Source organism: Maylandia zebra, linkage group LG19, assembly GCF_041146795.1.
Source record: "Maylandia zebra isolate NMK-2024a linkage group LG19, Mzebra_GT3a, whole genome shotgun sequence".
NCBI classification, from domain to species: domain Eukaryota; kingdom Metazoa; phylum Chordata; class Actinopteri; order Cichliformes; family Cichlidae; genus Maylandia; species Maylandia zebra.
This window is the reverse complement of record NC_135185.1, coordinates 1,844,029-1,862,274: the sequence shown is the minus strand read 5'-3', so window position 1 is coordinate 1,862,274 and position 18,246 is coordinate 1,844,029. Positions and strand designations below refer to the sequence as shown.

Here is an 18,246-nt window from a genome sequence, read left to right as displayed (position 1 = left end):
GAAAAGGTAGTTTGGAGATAGGCCTGTAATTTGCAAGAACCATAGGATCAAGAGCAGGTTTTTTAATCAGGGGTTTGACTACTGCATGTTTAAAATCTTTAGGGACAACACCTGACATCAGACTATGGTTTACCAGCTCAAGCACCAAAGGACCAACTGTAGGTAACACCTCTTTTAAAAGTCGAGGAGGGACAGCATCATTTGGAGACCCTGCAGGCTTAAGATGACCAACAGTCTCCTTTAAAAAGGATAGAGTCACAGGCTCAAACCTGTCAAAGACAGCAGAGCAGGAAACAGAGACTGAGAGGTCGTGAGCATGAGGAGAGATTTGAGCCCTTGTGGAGGAGACCTTCTCGATAAAAAAGTGTAAAAAATTTTCACAGGCTTCTGATGAGGGCTCGATACAGTCAGTATATGGTGCATTAAGAACAGAGTTAATAGTATTAAATAAAACACGTGGGTTGTGGCAGTTTGACAAAATAATGTCAGATAAGTGTTTTCTTTTGGCATCTTTTACAGTTCTTTGATATCGACGCCAACAGTCCTTCAGCATCTGGAATGACACTTGTAGTTTGTCCTTTTTCCACTTGCGCTCAGCTCGACGGCAGTCGCGTCTGACAGCTCGGGTCAAGTCGTTCAGCCAGGGCTCAGATTTAGTTTTAGGCAGTCTGGATTTTAATGGAGCCACAGTGTCCAAAGCAGTCCGACAGGTAGAATAAAACCATGAGCTCAGTTCCTCAGTCTGGCTGCATAAAAAATCCGGGATCTTACAGATCTGGTCAAAGACTGTTGAAAAGTGTTCAGCAGTGGAGGAGTTAAAAACACGACAGCGCTGGGCAGCAGCGCGAGTTTTAACTCAGGCACAGGCAAGAGGAACTTCAAACATCACAGGACTGTGGTCAGAAAACACAGCATCACAAATCTCTATGTTAAAAACAGAAAAACCATGAGATAAAACAAGATCAAGCGTGTGTCCACGTTCATGTGTGGGACCTGTCACACATTGCACCAGATTAAACGAATCAATAAGGTTTAAAAAGCCCTTCGCCATGGGCATGTCAGGACAACACACGTGAATATTAAAATCCCCAGCAATAAGAACACGATCATATTTTGGCATGAATTCAGCCAAGAAGTCAGCAAAGTCACTCACAAAGTCCTTATTGTATTTTGGAGGCCGGTAAACCACCGCACACAACACTGTGTGAGAGCAGCCCAGCTCAAACACAGACAGTTCAAAGCTGGTGAATGACGGGGTTGATAGCTGCTTACATTTAAAATGACTTTTAAAGATCGTAGCTATTCCTCCTCCTCGGCCCAGCATACGTGGGGAATTAAAATAGCAGCAATCGCCGGGTAGAAGATCCGAGAAGATGCTGCACTCACCGGCGCTCAGCCACGTCTCGCACACACAAAGAAAATCCAGTCCTCGGGATGTGAAAAAATCCTTCAGGATAAACGTTTTGTTCGCTAGGGACCTAGCATTTACCAGGCCAATCCTGGCGGTAAGCAGCGGATCCCCGTCGCTAGCCGTCCTAGAAGCCCGACACAGAGGCCGCAGGTTCCGCAGATTCACACCACGTCGGCGGGGGCGAGGAGAGCAGGGTTTTCGGGACATCCCATCTAGGCCGATGACAGGTACCAGCCAGGCACAGACAGGTTCCAACGATCGCCGAGAGAAACAGAAGTTTGGCACCACTCCTTGTTTTCTGGACAAGGGCTTAAGAGAATACCTTAAAGAAGCTTTCAGCTTCACCAGGAAGCCAGCCCTTCGACCCCGGCGACGGCACTTTTGCCGGAGTGGTGGATCTGGAACACGGCACAGGTGAGCCGGGATCTCCGATATTAGCGGGGGCAAAGTTTTATGTTCAGCTTGGTTCCACTTTGCCCAGCCTTTGACAGAAGGTCGGAGATCCAGTAGGGTTAGGCGATCATACACCAAGAGAGAGTTGGCATTTATTACAATAGTCAATAAAATCAAAACAAACAAACATAACACTGGCAGTGATAGACGGCAAGCCACACGCACCGGCGCCATCTTGGATCAATACATTATACATGCATGCATACATAGGCAGCATCATTAGAAGACATAGCATACATTTTCACTGCTATGCTGATGACACCCAGCTCTATCTGTCCATGAAGCCAGATAACACACACCAATGAGTTAAACTGCAGGAATGTCTTAAAGACATAAAGACCTGGATGGCCGCTAACTTTCTGCTTCTTAATTCAGATAAAACTGAGGTTATTGTACTCGGCCCTGAAAACCTTAGAAATATGGTCTCTAACCAGATTCTTACTCTGGATGGCATTACCTTGGCCTCCAGTAACACTGTGAGGAACTTTGGAGTCATTTTTGACCAGGGAAAAGCCTTCAGCTAATCCAAAATGCTGCAGCAAGAGTCCTGACAGGGACTAGAAAGAGAGAGCATATTTCTCCTGTTTTGGCTTCCCTTCATTGGCTTCCTGTTAAATCCAGAATTGAATTCAAAATCCTGCTCCTCACATACAAGGTCTTAAATAATCAGGCCCCATCTTATCTTAATGACCTTGTAGTACCATATCACCCTATTAGAGCACTTCGCTCTCGCTCTGCAGGCCTACTTGTTGTTCCTAGAGTATTTAAAAGTAGAATGGGAGGCAGAGCCTTCAGTTTTCAGGCCCCTCTTCTGTGGAACCAGCTTCCAGTTTGGATTCAGGAGACAGACACTATCTCTACTTTTAAGATTAGGCTTCAAACTTTCCTTTTTGCTAAAGCATATAGTTAGGGCTGGACCAGGTGACCCTGAATCCTCCCTTAGTTATGCTGCAATAGACGTAGGCTGCCGGGGGATTCCCATGATGCATTGAGTTTTTCCTTTCCAGTCACCTTTCTCACTCACTTAACAGACCTCTCTGCTGAATCATACTTGTTATTAATCTCTGTCTCTCTTCCACAGCATGTCTTTATCCTGTCCTCCTTTTCTCACCCCCTTTTCTCGCAGCAGATGGCCCCGCCCCTCCCTGAGCCTGGTTCTGCCGGAGGTTTCTTCCTGTTAAAAGGGAGTTTTTCTGTTTCTGCGCCTGTTGTTGTGATTTGGCGCTGTATAAATAAAACCAAATTGAACTGAATTGAAGCAGTACTGCACATCTGTATAATCTGTCCATTTTCTTCTTACAGCACACTGATGATTTATGATCTCTGACAGATGACCAGATTACTATTGACTTAATCAAGTGGAGATATCATCTGAATTTCAGGAGCGGGACCACTCCTCATTCACACCCCTTCTGGCCTCAAGCTGAGAAATGCTGTTCTCATTTTCATGTCCCCCCTTCCCCCCTTTTTCCTTCTCTTCTCCTCTTCTCCTCTCTTCCTTTCCTTCATTCACTTCTAGTTAGTACATGGGGATCTGCCCGGCCCGGGAGCTGTCTCCAGTCCCCTTCGAAGCCTTCCCCAAACCGCAGCACCAGTTCACAGTTCCTCATCCTTCATCGCTCATCGTTACTGAGGATGTGGTCCCAGCTAGTAAACTTAGGTGTCACAATGTGACTGCGTATACAGATAATACATGATAATACTTGTTTAAACTTTAAAATTTAACTTGTTGTAATACCCTCTCAGCTTATTGGAGCAGTATGTGCTATCGCAATTATTTTGTTTTATTTGAAACAAAAAATCTATGTCGAAATGTTATACATTAAATGAAGCTTACAAAGCATATGTTTCCAGTCACAGACCAGCGGGTTATTAACAATGTGCCAAACCACCAGAAGCAAGCTGCTGGCCTCTCTCGCTTGCCCTGCTCCAATCAGTCCTGATGGGAGACAGAGAGGACTACAGTTTTCTCTGAGACTGAAGTAAGCACCGCTTTCAGCGACAATGGCCACAAGATGGCAGTAATGTAAAGGCTTAATGCAACTACTAATTGACAGGTGAGGAGCTGTATGCCAGCAGAGATGACCTTTCTTTGGTACATTTTAATTTATGTCTATTTCTAGATTTGATAAAACCTTGCTTGTCCTGACAGAACACCACTGCATATAATATTTTCAAAAGTCAGTTGAAAGAAAGTTTGTAGTATAATTTGTCAATATTGATTTGGTTTTATTCTCCTAGTGCCATATTGCTTTCCTTTGGTATGGGTTTTCTAATGTCTTCTTTACCTTTTCTCTTTTTTCTACCTTTTGTTTTTAAAATGTTGCTATTGTATATTGTTTTTAGGTTGCCGGTTCGAGCCCCGGCTTGGACAGTCTCGGTCGTTGTCCTTGGGCAAGACACTTCACCTGTTGCCTACTGGTGGTGGTCAGAGGGCCCGGTGGCGCCAGTGTTCGGCAGCCTCGCCTCTGTCAGTGCGCCCCAGGGTGGCTGTGGCTACAATGTAGCTGCCATCACCAGTGTGTGAATGGGTGGATGACTGGTTGTGTAAAGCGCTTTGGGATCCTTAGGGACTAGTAAAGCGCTATATAAATACAGGCCATTTACCATTTCTTTTAAGATCTAAAAGTGACTAAATTTGCCTGTTGCTAACTCTGGTGCATTTACAGCAATGTTTATTCATGTACATCGTCCCTATTCAACAAATAAACTAATTAAACAAAAATGACAAATGTGCAAATTTACCACTACAGGATGTCAAGTCCTCATGCAACTGTCATTAAATCTGTTTCTGGCAGTTTGGTCTGACGCAGGCACATGACTCGACTGGTCGAAGTCATTTTGTAGGAATCTTGCATTGTTCCTCCTGTTCTTTCTCACACAAAGGAGCAGATCCTGGTCCTGCTGTGGAGCTCTGTCTAACTCTCCTCACATAACTGCCTATTTCCTGGAATCTTCTTTACACTACAGATTATTTGTGCAACCTGAATATGGAGAACATACCGCACATGCTAGGGACAAAGATGCTAGCAAAAAGTAAAACTAGAGAAAAATAAAGTCAGATCAGAAGCAATAAGGAAAGAGTCTGTGGTCTGTGGCCTCCACGTACAAATTCATGCCCTTTTTGTGGTTGTCTTGTTGTTGTTTCTCCGTTGCACCTTGTCCATGTGCTACAAAGTGAGTTCAAAATAAGATATCTTTGTTTTTCTTGACAAGATTAATAAACTCATCTGAAGTCAGTAAAGAAACTGGTGTCTAACGGTCTGAAAGGAAGAAAATAATAAGTGTAAAAGCAGAATTTAAATGTAGGCTTAGACTATGTGCACAGTTGATGTAAAGTCACTATGCTCATAGAAAAATAACATTGTGTGCACCTGAAAGGGGAAAAAAAAATCAAGGAAAATATTTTATATTTGTTACTGATGGTTATCACAAAACACAAAAGCATTAGAAACCACTGAAAAACCCTTTTAACATCTGTGCACTGAGGTTTGAGGTATCTTCCAGGAACTGTGACCCTGGGGAACTGATTGGTCAATAGGTGCTGACTTCATGGCTGTTGATTTCTAAACTTAACCTGCTCTGGAGCAAGTTACTTTAACAGTGAATAACCCCACAGTTAATGCTGACATTAATAGGACAAAATGCTTAGTATAGTTGTCACTTTCATTTGCACCAAAGCAGGTAAAATAAATCCTGGATAACTGGATTGACTGATAACCCTGACATTTAACTGTGACAGAAATAGCACTTTTCTACCCTACTGCAGCACTCAAAGCACTTCATATATCTCATTCACCCACTCATGCAAGAAGTTTTTTTTCTGTCATTCACACACATTCATATTACAATGGATGCATTGGAGTGCAACTTCTGGTTCTTGCCCGATACTTTGCAGACTAGAGCAGCCAGCAGCCTCCCAATTAGTAGACTCGCTCTACCTCTTGAGCTACAGCCAGCCTGAAAATGTACATGTGTTTGGGAACGCACACAAGGGCACCTGCACGCAGTGTTAAATCTGCACAAATCAAAAGCAGCTTTAACCACAAATACTTCCACAATGAGTCAACAGTGTTTTGGTCTCCGTAAACAACCTCCCAGTATTGTTTCATATAGTCATGAAATTACACATTTGTATAGACCCCCTGGCTATGACTCAACACAAGTGTTAAAATACATGAAGTTTAGTGCCATTAGACCGTTACATCCATTTAAAAAATAAAATAAATTATCAAGATTACAGACAGTGACAACAAGAGAAAGATAGCTCTAATTTCATTATGTTTTGTCTTCTTTCTGCTTTTCTCTAACCATCTCCTTCTGTTTGAACCCAGCACCAACTAGGACCCCAAACAACACGAAAGCCTGAATTAATAAAACATTATCGATGCCCATGGCAACATTAAGCCAGTTATATTTTTGAAAATCTGTTTTAAAAAACAAAGTCTTTCCAGCTCTACAAGGACACAGCAGATTGGTTCATACAGTGGTTAATCTACTTTCTTTCTGAAAGTAGGAAGTAGGAAGTTTGTTATTTATCTATCCATGACATGTAACCATTTCTTATGAAATACTATGCCAAGATATTCAGCTTTATGCAAATTTCAGTTTTTCCTTCCTCATAAATCCACTTTTATGGTGTGTTTTTTTTTTTTTTGCAAAAGCATTTGCCACCAGGTGGCAGATTTTGTTCACTGGAAGTTTGACTACACTTTTAATTTAATTATCTATGAAATGTGTTATGCACGCTCCACATAGCCATGCCGATGGCGCACTAACGTGAAACACACCTACAGGAACTGTTCAGTGATCGATATATACTAGCAATGTTCTTTGCCTGCTGCGTTGTATATGGGCATGCTTGTGTGACGTGCCTAGGTGTCGGAGGCTGCGCTGCAATAAAGAGGCAGTTGGAATAAGCGTCTCAGCATAACAAGTACACCACCACAGCGCGCCTCCTGTTCAGCTCAGCCTCGTCACTGAAGTCACACTGGAGGAAAACAGGAGCACGGAGGCACATGCGACCATACCAGTGACGCATCCACACCGATAAAACAAGGCCGCATAAGGTTGTGACGCAAGGACAGCTTTTTACAACTTTTTATTTCATTGGTAAGTCTTTGTTTCACGTTGTTGTTTTAATTAAACATAAAAACGATAATGACCATCCAGATGCTGAATGGAAAAAAAGTTTCACATTCATTTTTTTAAATTAAAAATTAAATTAGCCTACAGTTATTGCAAACATTGTTTAAAATGTCATGTCATTGCTCATTTTCTGTTTTTCCAATAATTATTTCGAGTCATCTAAGTTGCCATTGTCATTATTGCCCATTTTCAAAAAACACTTATTTTTGCATTAAATATAGCCTAATTTATAACACATATTTTACAAATTAATGCCAATAGATAAAAACACAGTTTGCTCTTAAAAACTTACATTTGTGGTGCCCTAAAAACAATTGTTTCCACTTCAGTCATGCAATTTGTTATACCTTTGCCTATTACAATAAAATAAATCTTAATTTGAATACAATATGTACAATATATGCATCGAGACTCGCAAGTTTATTTTTAATTCTGTTAGTAGTGCAGGTTGTTTTTATTGATTATCTTTGCCTGTAAATAAAGAAGTAACGAAGGAAGTGCACAGATAAAATTTTAGCAAACATTAGCACATAATTACACAAAGAAAAAGGAAACAAAGTGAACCTATTTTCTTAAAGATGAAATGGGTGCATTCTCAGGGCTATGATGGCAACTAACTAATAACTGATACTGCTCACGGTCACCTGGGTCAGGAAATGTACAGTATATGCGTTGCATAATTGGTCTGTGGAAAGAGTGACGGCCAAAACAGTATGTTTTTTTTTTAATCGACATTTCATTATCCACTAAATGACCTTAGAGCCCAAACATTGTCTAAATAAAGCAGCAAATACAGCATCACTGTGAGAAATGACTGTTCTGAGGTCTGCGTACGCTGTGCAAACACAGCACAACAAGCAGTGAGGGCCTGAAAGTCTAGATTACATATCAGTTTCCAGACCATAACAAGTCTTAGATATTCCACTGAGGTAAAAATAAAAATATTAGGTTTGTAATCTACACTGCATTGTAAAAATAAACCTGTTTCTTTACTTAAATTAACACGTTTTTATTACTTCAGTGCTTCGGTTTTGGACAATGTTACTCACATTTGAAATAGAAAGTTTAATATTTTCATAGTTCATAAGAAATATACTTTATACATTTTGAGCTGCATTTAAAATCAACGAGCTTCATAACATTACTATTAGTAAAAGAACAAGGAAGTTTCACAGCAGTTAGTATTAGTATTAATTTGTGACTATTTCACAATATATGTTTGTTTCTTTATATGTCTGTTAATTCGTCTATTCATTCATCTATTAAAAATCTGTTTTGTAAAGTCTCTTTTCTTTGGCATGTGTAATACTACTAACTAGTTATTCTTCTTAAATAGGTAAATGTGAAATTCCAATGTTCACAACAGAGACCCCTGAGGGGCTGAATCAGGCTGGTGGGTGTTTAGAGTGGAATCTTGTGATATGCAGACAGCAAGGGTTAAAGGTGTGGAAAGGCTTAGCAGCATAGCATGTATCTTCTCTAATTACCTCCTATGTAAAAATCAATTACTTCTGCTACATGATCAGAAAGGAGCAGACCCCAGGGGGCTGTTTGAGCTTCACTGGTCCTCACTGCAACTACCTGGATGAGTAGCTTCAGGTTTGCAGTTAAGGCTTTCTATATTTTTATTTAAATTTATTCATCTGTCAAGTTTGCATTTAGCTTCTTTATTATAAACTGCACAACTGCTATTTCCAACCACTGGACTGAAAATGGCCAATAATTATAAACTATAAAACAAACTATGCAGACTCAAAAAGTTCATTCTAGATATATAATGAAATGCAAAGGTTGTCTGGCTTTTTACAAATGATCCTTCATGCATATTTCTAAAACAAATGTGTTGTCCTTATTACAGCCAAATTCTATTTTTCTCCAAATAACAGTGATTCAAATATATTTCACACAAATCCTCATTTGTGATACATTGCTCTAGCATTAATATGTGAGTAATGAGCATTCAAAGAACATAATGATAACTGTTAATGTTGATCTGACTTTCAAATTTTTAGGATTTTAAACGTTAATATTTGATGATGCAGTATATTGTACGATGTAAGTGTTGTTGTTGAATGCAAAGACTGAATGATTAAATATCAAAAAATGCTAATGCGTATTGTTACAAATGAAGTAAGCAGCATTTCATGAGTAAGCAGCATTTTGATGTTGTTGACCAATGTGTTAATGGTTTTTAACCACTAATAACAGCTGATTAACTTTGTATGTATCAAAATAATATCTTTTGGTTAGTTTTCATTTTTGGAATTAAATATTCAGCTTGAAACATTGTATATTTATGGTAGTAACTGTAATTGTAACTACTACAGTTACTGTAGCGACACAAAACTTATAGTGAAGTGAAAAATATCCAAACTATACATATTTGTAAAAATTCAAATCTAAGTGAAAGGCACTTGGGTAAAAGAGCCTTATTTAAACAAGCAGTTTGAGACGAAGAGGTGAGGAGTGGTTTGTGGGTTTTGTTCATTCAGACAATGGGACTTGAAGTTCCAATGGCTTGTGTCCATCAGCGTCTGCCTCAGACAAAGATGCATTATTGTCTATTGTTATTCCAGCTGATCAAACCTGATTTAATAGCTCACAGGTATTTCTCTGGTTGAATGCTGTCATTCTGTTTCCTTGCCCTCAACACCCCCAGGCATGTACCTGGGAAGGTAACAAGAAACACCCAACCACATGTGCATGAGCTTTCAGTGTGTGTGTGTGTGTGTGTGTGTGTGTGTGCATACTAACACTGGTTTTACAATGAACTTTTGTTATTATTTTCCTTTTTTCTTTGATGTTTTTGGTGAAATGTATTCTGAAAACTATGATGTACTTTAGCCAACAAATTTTTGGCCAATAATTTATGCTCTTTGCATTACATTCAAGTACATTCTTTTTTTTAATCATTTCTTTTTATTAACAGATTTTTTTATTTGATGAATTTAATAAATAAATGTTTATAAAGAAACAACTGTAGCTCAGTTGAAGTTTGATATTTTCATCAGCTGATATTTTTTGTCTCAATTAGAAAGCCTGCTGGATTTGATTTAGCAGACATGGGGAGCAAGACTCTGCCAGCACCAGTTCCTCTCCACCCATCACTTCAGTTGGCCAACTGTTCCCTCATCCAGAGTTCAACAGGTCTTCAGCTGCCTGCAGATCATTTTCACAGCATCTACAGCTTTAGCGCCCTGCATGCCGTCCACCTTCACCAGTGGACCCTGGGGTACCCAGCTTTTGCCCTGCCCCGCTGCACCATCTCTAAGCTTCCTTCCCAGATTTCCTGTATGGCATCCATCCCCATTTTCCCTCACCTTCTGCCACCTAAGCAAGACTCGGCAGGGTTGCTACAGACCTTCAAAAACAAGCCTCGCTTTGACTTTGCCAACCTGGCAGCAGCAGCAACCAAAGAGGATCAGTTAGAGGTGGAGGACCTGAGCATGACAGTGAGCGCTAGTGCTTCTGCGGCGCAGGCATCATCTCCACACCTGACCGCAGCCAGCCTGGGATGCATGCTTGATGTGACCAAACTTACTTCACCAGAGCGCAAGTCTAGTCGAGGCCGACTGCCTTCAAAGACCAAGAAAGAATTTGTCTGCAAGTTCTGTGCCCGACATTTTACCAAATCCTACAACCTTTTGATCCACGAGAGGACACACACAGATGAGAGGCCATATACATGTGATATCTGTCACAAGGCCTTCAGGAGACAGGATCACCTCAGGGACCACAGGTGAGATGCTGGTTTATCCAACTTTATCAAACCAGTTCAACACAATGGAATTAGTTTCCACTCAAGTTTTGTTCACATTAACATAAATCCCAGTTTTTCTATTCATAAAGTTAACGCAACAGGTAAGGAAGTTTGTGTTTGGTCAATTATTTCTTTGTTGTAACATGTAACATGTTTCTTGGTAATAAATCGTTTACCACTGGAAAGCCACGTTATTTCCCTTTAAATGGGGCCACATTTGTAAGCAAAATGCATTTGTGGGTTGAGCAGCAAAGTTGAGAATGTGGGTTGTGTCCATGAAAAACTTTCCAAACCTTCTCTGCCAATGCCAAACAGCTTATTGTGCTACCCTGAGAGCCAGCTGCCATAGGCAGAATCTGAACTCATCACTGAACATAATGTACCTCCACATGTTCAAGTTCTAGGTTCCTGATGTTGCCGACACCATGGTGAAGAGTTCTCATAGCAGGCCTCTTGGCAGCCCTGTGATACAGGAGATGGACTGCGTGTTTTCTAGGGACAGAGCCGTTGCCCATATTGACTGTAGACTGTAGAAGACTACCTATGGTTCCTAAGTGCTGATAGGATGAGAAAACTGTCTTCTTGTGGTATTTACTTCTTGAGATGCCCACTTAGTGGCCTGTCTTTGACAATCTTCTTTATGCGAAACTTGGCCAAGGCTGCCTTTACTGCCTCACTCCAAATAATGCTGCCACTTGGTTTTGTGGAACATTAGGTTGAAGCTGTCCTATATCACACCAATGGCACCTGATTGTCAGCACCTGGTACCAGAAGAGTCAGAAGCAGAATAAGCTGTTTGGCATTGGCGGTGAAGAACTGGCAAATAAAACCGTTTTACAACGATATAAAATTTAAGCATTGTTACAACAAAGAAATAATAGACCAAACACAAATTTCCATAACTTTTTGTGCTAAGTTTAGTATTTTCACTGCCACTATGCAAAGAACATGCTAATCCTAACAATCTTTGTCTGGATGAACAAAAACATCTCATATCTACACAATTCTTCTTCTAAACTAAAGTCTTCTAACTAAAGTTTGTGGTTGTGTTCGTGCACAGTAGTCAGTGAATATCACTGACTTCTGTGCATTGCATTACATTTGTAATACATCAGACAACTTCACAAAAGCTGCTGAACTGGGGGGTCCTAGAAAAATGCATACACTATCGGGCTTAGAGCCACAAATCGACCACGCCCTAAAAAGTGCTGTAAAAAATTTATATATTAATATTTTTTTCCACTTTAAATTAGCCAATCTTTTAGACCTACTTCTCCTTGAAATATTCATGTCAAGTTTTAATTACATTTCGCGGATTTTAACCCTTTTAATCGCAGTTTAATTACATGAGCGCACCGTTTTTTTTAGCCCCCCAAAACAAAACGAAATATTTAAAAAAAAAAACATTTGAAGTAATATTTGATTGTTATTATAATTAGGCCTTTAGATGGACTAAAGATTGGCACCAACCTTCATTTCGATCGCCTTTTATTTTTTTTTTCAGGACCAGAAAATGGTCTCCAGGCGGCAAATGCTCCTCCTCTAGGCCGAAATCAGTGCATCCTCCCGGGTTAACTCCCGACGATGACCGGGGCATGTTGCGTCGGACCCCTTTTTCCAACACACACGTCCGGTACCACGTCACAACAAATACGTCATTTCCTGTTGATTAAAAAAAAAGCACCCTCAAACGGTCCTAGGGGCCGAAAATGGTCCCGCCCGATCAGCGGGCGAAGCCGCTGCTGCACACCGGAAATGAGGCTTCGTTTCCCGCAGGTCTGTTTAAGCAGCCCGCTGTTTTCCAGCCCGGGGTCAAATGTGGAGCAAGGGCGCCACCCGGTGGACAAATAAAAAAATTACAACTCTAAGGCCAGTACTGCAAACGGAAATGGAAACATAACCGATCACGATCGATTTGACCGTAATTTTTTTGCCGTGAAAAATAGCGTTTATAATGGGTTTCAATGGGGCACAAATCGACCACTAGGACCGATAGTGTAAGTTTGTCTGTAGCTTAGCCACTGAAGCTAATTTCCGGAAGTCATACTGAAATTTTAACAGTAAATGTGACCGAACTTTTTTTTGCAGACTTTCGCTATATTCCATTCAACACAGTGCAAATGGCGTGTAAATGAACAATGAAAAATGGCACAAATCGACCCAAGACCACCCAGAGGTTAAGCAGATAAGCTATAAGCCTTAAGCTAAAAAGTCAGATTGTGATAATGGCACTTTTAATGAGTACACAGGCTCCATAAATCTTGTTAATCACTTGAAGACTGTCTGTAAACTAAGCCTGTGTGCTTTTTCTTGCTGGGTAATAATGAAAGGATGGTAAAACCAGACAATTATTGCCTTTTAAATAATGATCTGAAATTTGACATAATTTTTTGGTAAACACTGACTTGCTGGAGTGTTGTGTTCCCCTCTGCAGGTACATCCATTCTAAAGAAAAGCCCTTTAAATGTCAGGAGTGTGGAAAGGGCTTCTGTCAGTCCAGGACTCTGGCCGTCCACAAAACATTACACATGCAGATCAAGGAACTGAAGCCAGCCAAGATCAAGTGATTCACTCAACAGGGACCAGGGCACTGAACGAAGACCAAAGAAAACATGAGTAAAAAAAACCCCAAAACAACCCCCCCCCCCCCCCCCCCCCCCCCCCCCCCCCCAAGACTTTGATCTCAGAACTTAAGATAATGTTTAAGAAAGAAACATTTCACCAACCATTTCTTACTGAAATAACGGAGTAGTGGATAAATGTATACTTACTTATCAAGCCTGACTTGGAAGAGAAACCAGTGGATGTGTAGAAACAAATTTATCTCCCGTTGAATATCACATTCCCATGCTATTTTTTTACAGAAATATTATATCAAAACATATTTTTGCACTTTAACCTGATTATTTACATTTATCTCTTGATGTCTTAAATTTATTTTCAAAATGAATAATCATTTTAAATAAACATTTTAGCGTAAATTGATGGCCACGTGTGCAAGTTTGTGTGAAGTCAAATAATATTCTATTTGTTAAGAAGTTAGTTAAGATGGTCACAAGAAGCTACATTTAGATCAATCCACCATGGTTCGAAACTCACAACAATGAAAATGACAGTAATGAGTAATGAGAGGTCTCATTTACAGTACAGTGTATATTATTATTAAAAGTGAATATATGCACAAAACTCAAAAATAGTGTGTACTTAAAGATGATCTGTTTGATGAAAGCATTTATCCACCTGCAAACATCGCTTTCATTACAGATTCCATCTAGAAATTTGAACATGTAGATAAGCTTCATCTTCTGCCCAACATGGAAGTCATTGTCACTTTGCCTTGAGGTTAGGGAATGAATCTTGAGTAAACAGCTATCTTGGATGCTGGAGGTGCTCTATCTGGGAACTTCATTGTCCTACTGAAGACTTAAATATCCACATGTTGAGACTGACGATTGATTTTGTAATCATACCATCAGATCTGTAGCTGTATGTCCTGGACATGGGTGAAAAGATCGGAGCTGCCAACTAATCACCACCGAGTGGTGAACTGGATCATGTGGCAGAAGGAAATTAGTTACTAGAAGCTCAGTGTACCCAAATGCAGACACCGTAGCATTCTGAAAGAGGCTGTGGGCACTGAGTCAGAGTGGACCATATTCTGTGCATTTACTATTGAGGAAGCTGTTGTGGCCTCGACAATAGAGGGGGTTTCAGCTGGAAGGTCATTGGTGCTAGTGGTAATTCCTGGACCAGATGGTGGACACCAGAGCCTGAAGGAGGATACCCGTTGAGCTTGGTTAATCTGCGGGTTTCCAGAGGCAGCTGGCAGGCCAAGAGGACTTGGCTTTGGCAGTAGATGAAGCAAAAACTTCTGTGTGGGAGTTTGGTGAGACCATCGAGCAAGACTTTCAGTTAAGGCTTTTCCACACCAGATGCGTAACATCTATGCAAATATTTTGTGTGTTAAAATTTTTTCACACCAACAACATGATTTTGCTGGAGGAATTTTCAAAAGAAAATTTTTTAACCAAGCTCGTGTTTTTGGATCTGAATAACCAGTTCTGACCAATCAACCACTGCTTTTGGCAACAAGTGTGCTTGTAGATAAAAACACGCACTCATGCTGAATATACAGTGATATGGAAATAATAAAATACTACTATTTTACCTCAGACAGACTGCTAAACACTGCTCCAGGTCAATAAACTCTCTGAAATTATTTCTCTGCCTCCTCAGATGTTGTGCCAACTCTGTCAACAGGAGCTCAAACTGCACCCCTGAAATATATACGAGCATGGTAGTAGTGACACAGATTCAACTCCTAGAAACCATGAAATTCTCCCTTGTGCTGCAGGAATAGATGGGTGAATGAATGAACCCAGAACCTCAGTTTCTTTTTTTCTTGTTTAGAAACATCCGGACCAGCTCATCATCACTTGATGTTGACGTCATTATTTTCAATGTGCATTTTTTAGGACAAAATTTCCACAAAAATACAACATGTTGAGCGCATACATACAATACACAAGACGTCTGCAGAATCTGGAGCTGGGGGGAAGACTTGTCCATTACTGGAGGTGAGGTCACTGATGTAGTTAAACAAGTCCTGAGTTTTTGGGTCCCTGGGCATGGATGAGATTCACCACAAATTCCTTAAGGCTGTCCAAGTTGACATGTCTCTACCACATTGCATGGAGGTCTGGGATGGGGTCTCTCCATGTCAGACTGGGGTGCTGGTTCACTTTTTAAGAAGGTGGATCAGAGGATGTTCTTCATCTGCAGGGAAATCATACTTCTCAGCATCTCCAGAAAAGTCTATGGAGGAGACCCAAGGAGGGGAGATCCTGTCCGTTAGTCAAATCTCAGGTTCAGGTTGATTTTCCTCCTGGTTACCGCAACAACAATACAGAGAAAACCCCAACAATCAGACAATCCCCTATTTGGAAGAACTTGGTGACTGTGGGAAGGAAAAACTTAGTTTTAACAGGAAGAAACTTTGGACCAAAGCAGGGCAGCCATCTGTGACAACTGTTTGAGGTTGAGGGGAGGAAGACAAGATAAAAGACATATCATGGTCCAGTGTTTTTAGTCTCTTTTGTGGACTAATGATTTGTTCTTTTGAATTTAAGAAATATCATATTTAATATCTATATTTCGAGTACTTGGTGATTGTGTTAGTACCCTTTTGTGTCTAGTCTATCACAGTCCCATCTCTGCGTCTTGTCATCAGCGTCTCCTCTGCCAGTCAGTCATGGCTCCATCTTTATTCACCTTTTTGTCTGGATTGTATTTTGTCTGTATTCTGTCTCTGTCAGGAAACAGTTATGTCTTGTCTTTTTTTGTTGTTGTTGTTGATAGTACCTTGTCTCATGGGCATTATGTTCAGTTTTGCTTCCCCTGTCTCATTATGTCTATTTTGTTCCTGCTGTGTTCCCCAGCCGTCTCCACTTCCCTAATCACCCCTAATCTATATATTGACCGAGTCACCCTTTGTTCTTCCTCTGCCTTTCATACCCTCCGCACATCTGTGTTTGGGTCCTCTAACTTGTCGTAGTCCACCTGTGACAGTACGCTCTGAGCAACAATGGACGTAGAAGATATACAACACAAACCTCAACTGCAATGTTCTATGGCTGTCTCTTCTTCACTCCAACCTCCAGAGAAGGAACTGATTTTATGAGTCAGGCGTACTTGATTTTATGACCAAGTACGCCTGCTCTCTGCCGCCACCGCCATCAGCTTCACACATTCGAAAGCTTGGTTCTCGATGGTGGAAGCTAGATCGACAGACAGAGACCTGCAGCTTCACTCCGGAATGGGTATTTGCTCCGATGCTGGGTACAACTGTCTGTCCTATTTTGTCCAAGGTCTCTTGCTGTCATGGTCCTGGGCCATGTGGGCCCAGTATTCTTAGTTTTCATGTATTTTTGTATTTTGTTCTTTATTTAGGCCATGCTTCCTGGGTTGATCTGTTACGTTGTTCCTTATGTGTTTTCCCTTCGTGACTCTTACCCCCTGTGTGCCCCTCTGTGTATTTATGAGCCCTCGTCTCTCTTTGTGTTTTATTCTATGTTTTCCCCAGCCCGTTATGTCTGCGTTCTCCCCGTGCTCTCTCTCCTCCTGTTTGAACCTCTGTGTACTTCCTGTTTTACTTTGCCCATCTCCCATCAGTGTTACGTTCACTCCTGCCGTGTCTTGTTATGATTATCAGTGTCACCTGTGTTCCCCGTGTGCATCCACTTCCCCTGATCATCCCTCATGTGTATTTAGTCTCTGTGTTTCATACAGTCTGTGTCGTGTCGTCTGTGTTCCCACCCTCCATGTTTCCATGCCCGGTCTGTTGTATTCATAGCCTTACCTTAGTTCATTCCCAGTTTAGGTTTCTGTTTAGTTATTGCTTTTGAGCTGCCCTTATTCTTGTTTGTTTCTCTTGCGTTACCAGCCACAATAAAAGGCTCGCTTTTGTTTAAAGTTTACTCCCGTGTCACTCGTGTCCGCACCTGAGTCCTCCACGCACTCTCCACACGGTCTGTCACAGCGGACCGTGACACTTGCCTTGATGCCGACACACAACGCCCTGGCTGTCCCACTGGCTGTCCCACCAGGGGTCTGGCTAAAGTTTTGTGTTTGATGTTTCATTTATCTTTCATGTTTTGCCTTTTGTACCCAGTTATTGGACAAATAAATAGCTCACTTTTTGTTAATTTATCCTGCCTTTGAGTCCACCGGTCACAGACTTGCAGTCATTCCTAAATGATTAAATGCAAGTGGTGTATAAACATACAGTGAGTGGAAAACATGAAGACATTTGAGAAGATAATTAAGAAGGAGATTTTAATGCATGTTGAACACCATCTTGACCCCTTCCAGTTTGCCTATAGAGCAGGGAGAGGTGTGGAGGATGCTGCTGTCACACTCCTGCATTTCTTGTATAAGCATCTTGAGGCCCCCCACACCCATGCAAGATTATTATTTGCTGACTTTTCATCTGCATTTAATACAATTCAACCCCTCTTATTTGCTGACAGGCTCTACAATCATTTCAAGCTTGACACTAGTCTGGTCGGCTGGGTGACAGACTTTCTGACTAATAGGTCACAATGTGTGAGGGTGAATCATGTGTTTTCTGATGTGTTCTCCTCCTCTACTGGATCACCCCAGCGTGCTGCCTCTCTCCCCTTCTGTTCATTCTGTACACAAATGAGTGTCGCAGCAATTTCACAAACAGACACATCCTGAAGTTTGCTGACGACACAGTGATCGTCAGTCTTCTAGTGGGGGACGAGTCAGGCCATGGACAGGTTGTAGATGATTTTGTGAATTGGTGTGATGAGTCCTTCCTCTCACTTAACGTGTCAAAAACTAAAGACATGATTATTGATTTTAGGAAGTCCTCTTATAGCTCATCACCCAATATCATTAAAACTGCCGATATTGGGATCGTATCTAGGTGTGGTACTTGACCATAAACTGT

At 41.1% G+C, this 18,246-nt stretch overlaps 1 protein-coding gene across 1 annotated transcript; it reads left to right on the top strand.

Annotated features, from left to right (window-relative positions):
- The first annotated feature begins 6,724 nt into the window (after positions 1-6,724).
- osr1 (odd-skipped related transcription factor 1) lies at positions 6,725-13,430 on the top strand. Its single transcript, XM_004564176.4, has 3 exons — positions 6,725-6,976; positions 10,047-10,751; positions 13,207-13,430. The coding sequence occupies exons 2-3, from the start codon at positions 10,075-10,077 to the stop codon at positions 13,337-13,339; spliced, it is 810 nt and encodes a 269-aa protein (XP_004564233.1). The 5' UTR covers positions 6,725-6,976; positions 10,047-10,074; the 3' UTR covers positions 13,340-13,430.
- The last annotated feature ends 4,816 nt before the right edge of the window (positions 13,431-18,246 follow it).

What these genes read in the sequence shown, in the direction of transcription:
- osr1 (XM_004564176.4), top strand. Translation starts at nt 10,075, where the DNA reads ATGGGGAGCAAGACTCTGCCAGCACCAGTTCCTCTCCACCCATCACTT. An exon ending in GATCACCTCAGGGACCACAG is followed by an intron (nt 10,752 to 13,206) that starts GTGAGATGCTGG and finishes TCCCCTCTGCAG; the next exon opens with GTACATCCATTCTAAAGAAA.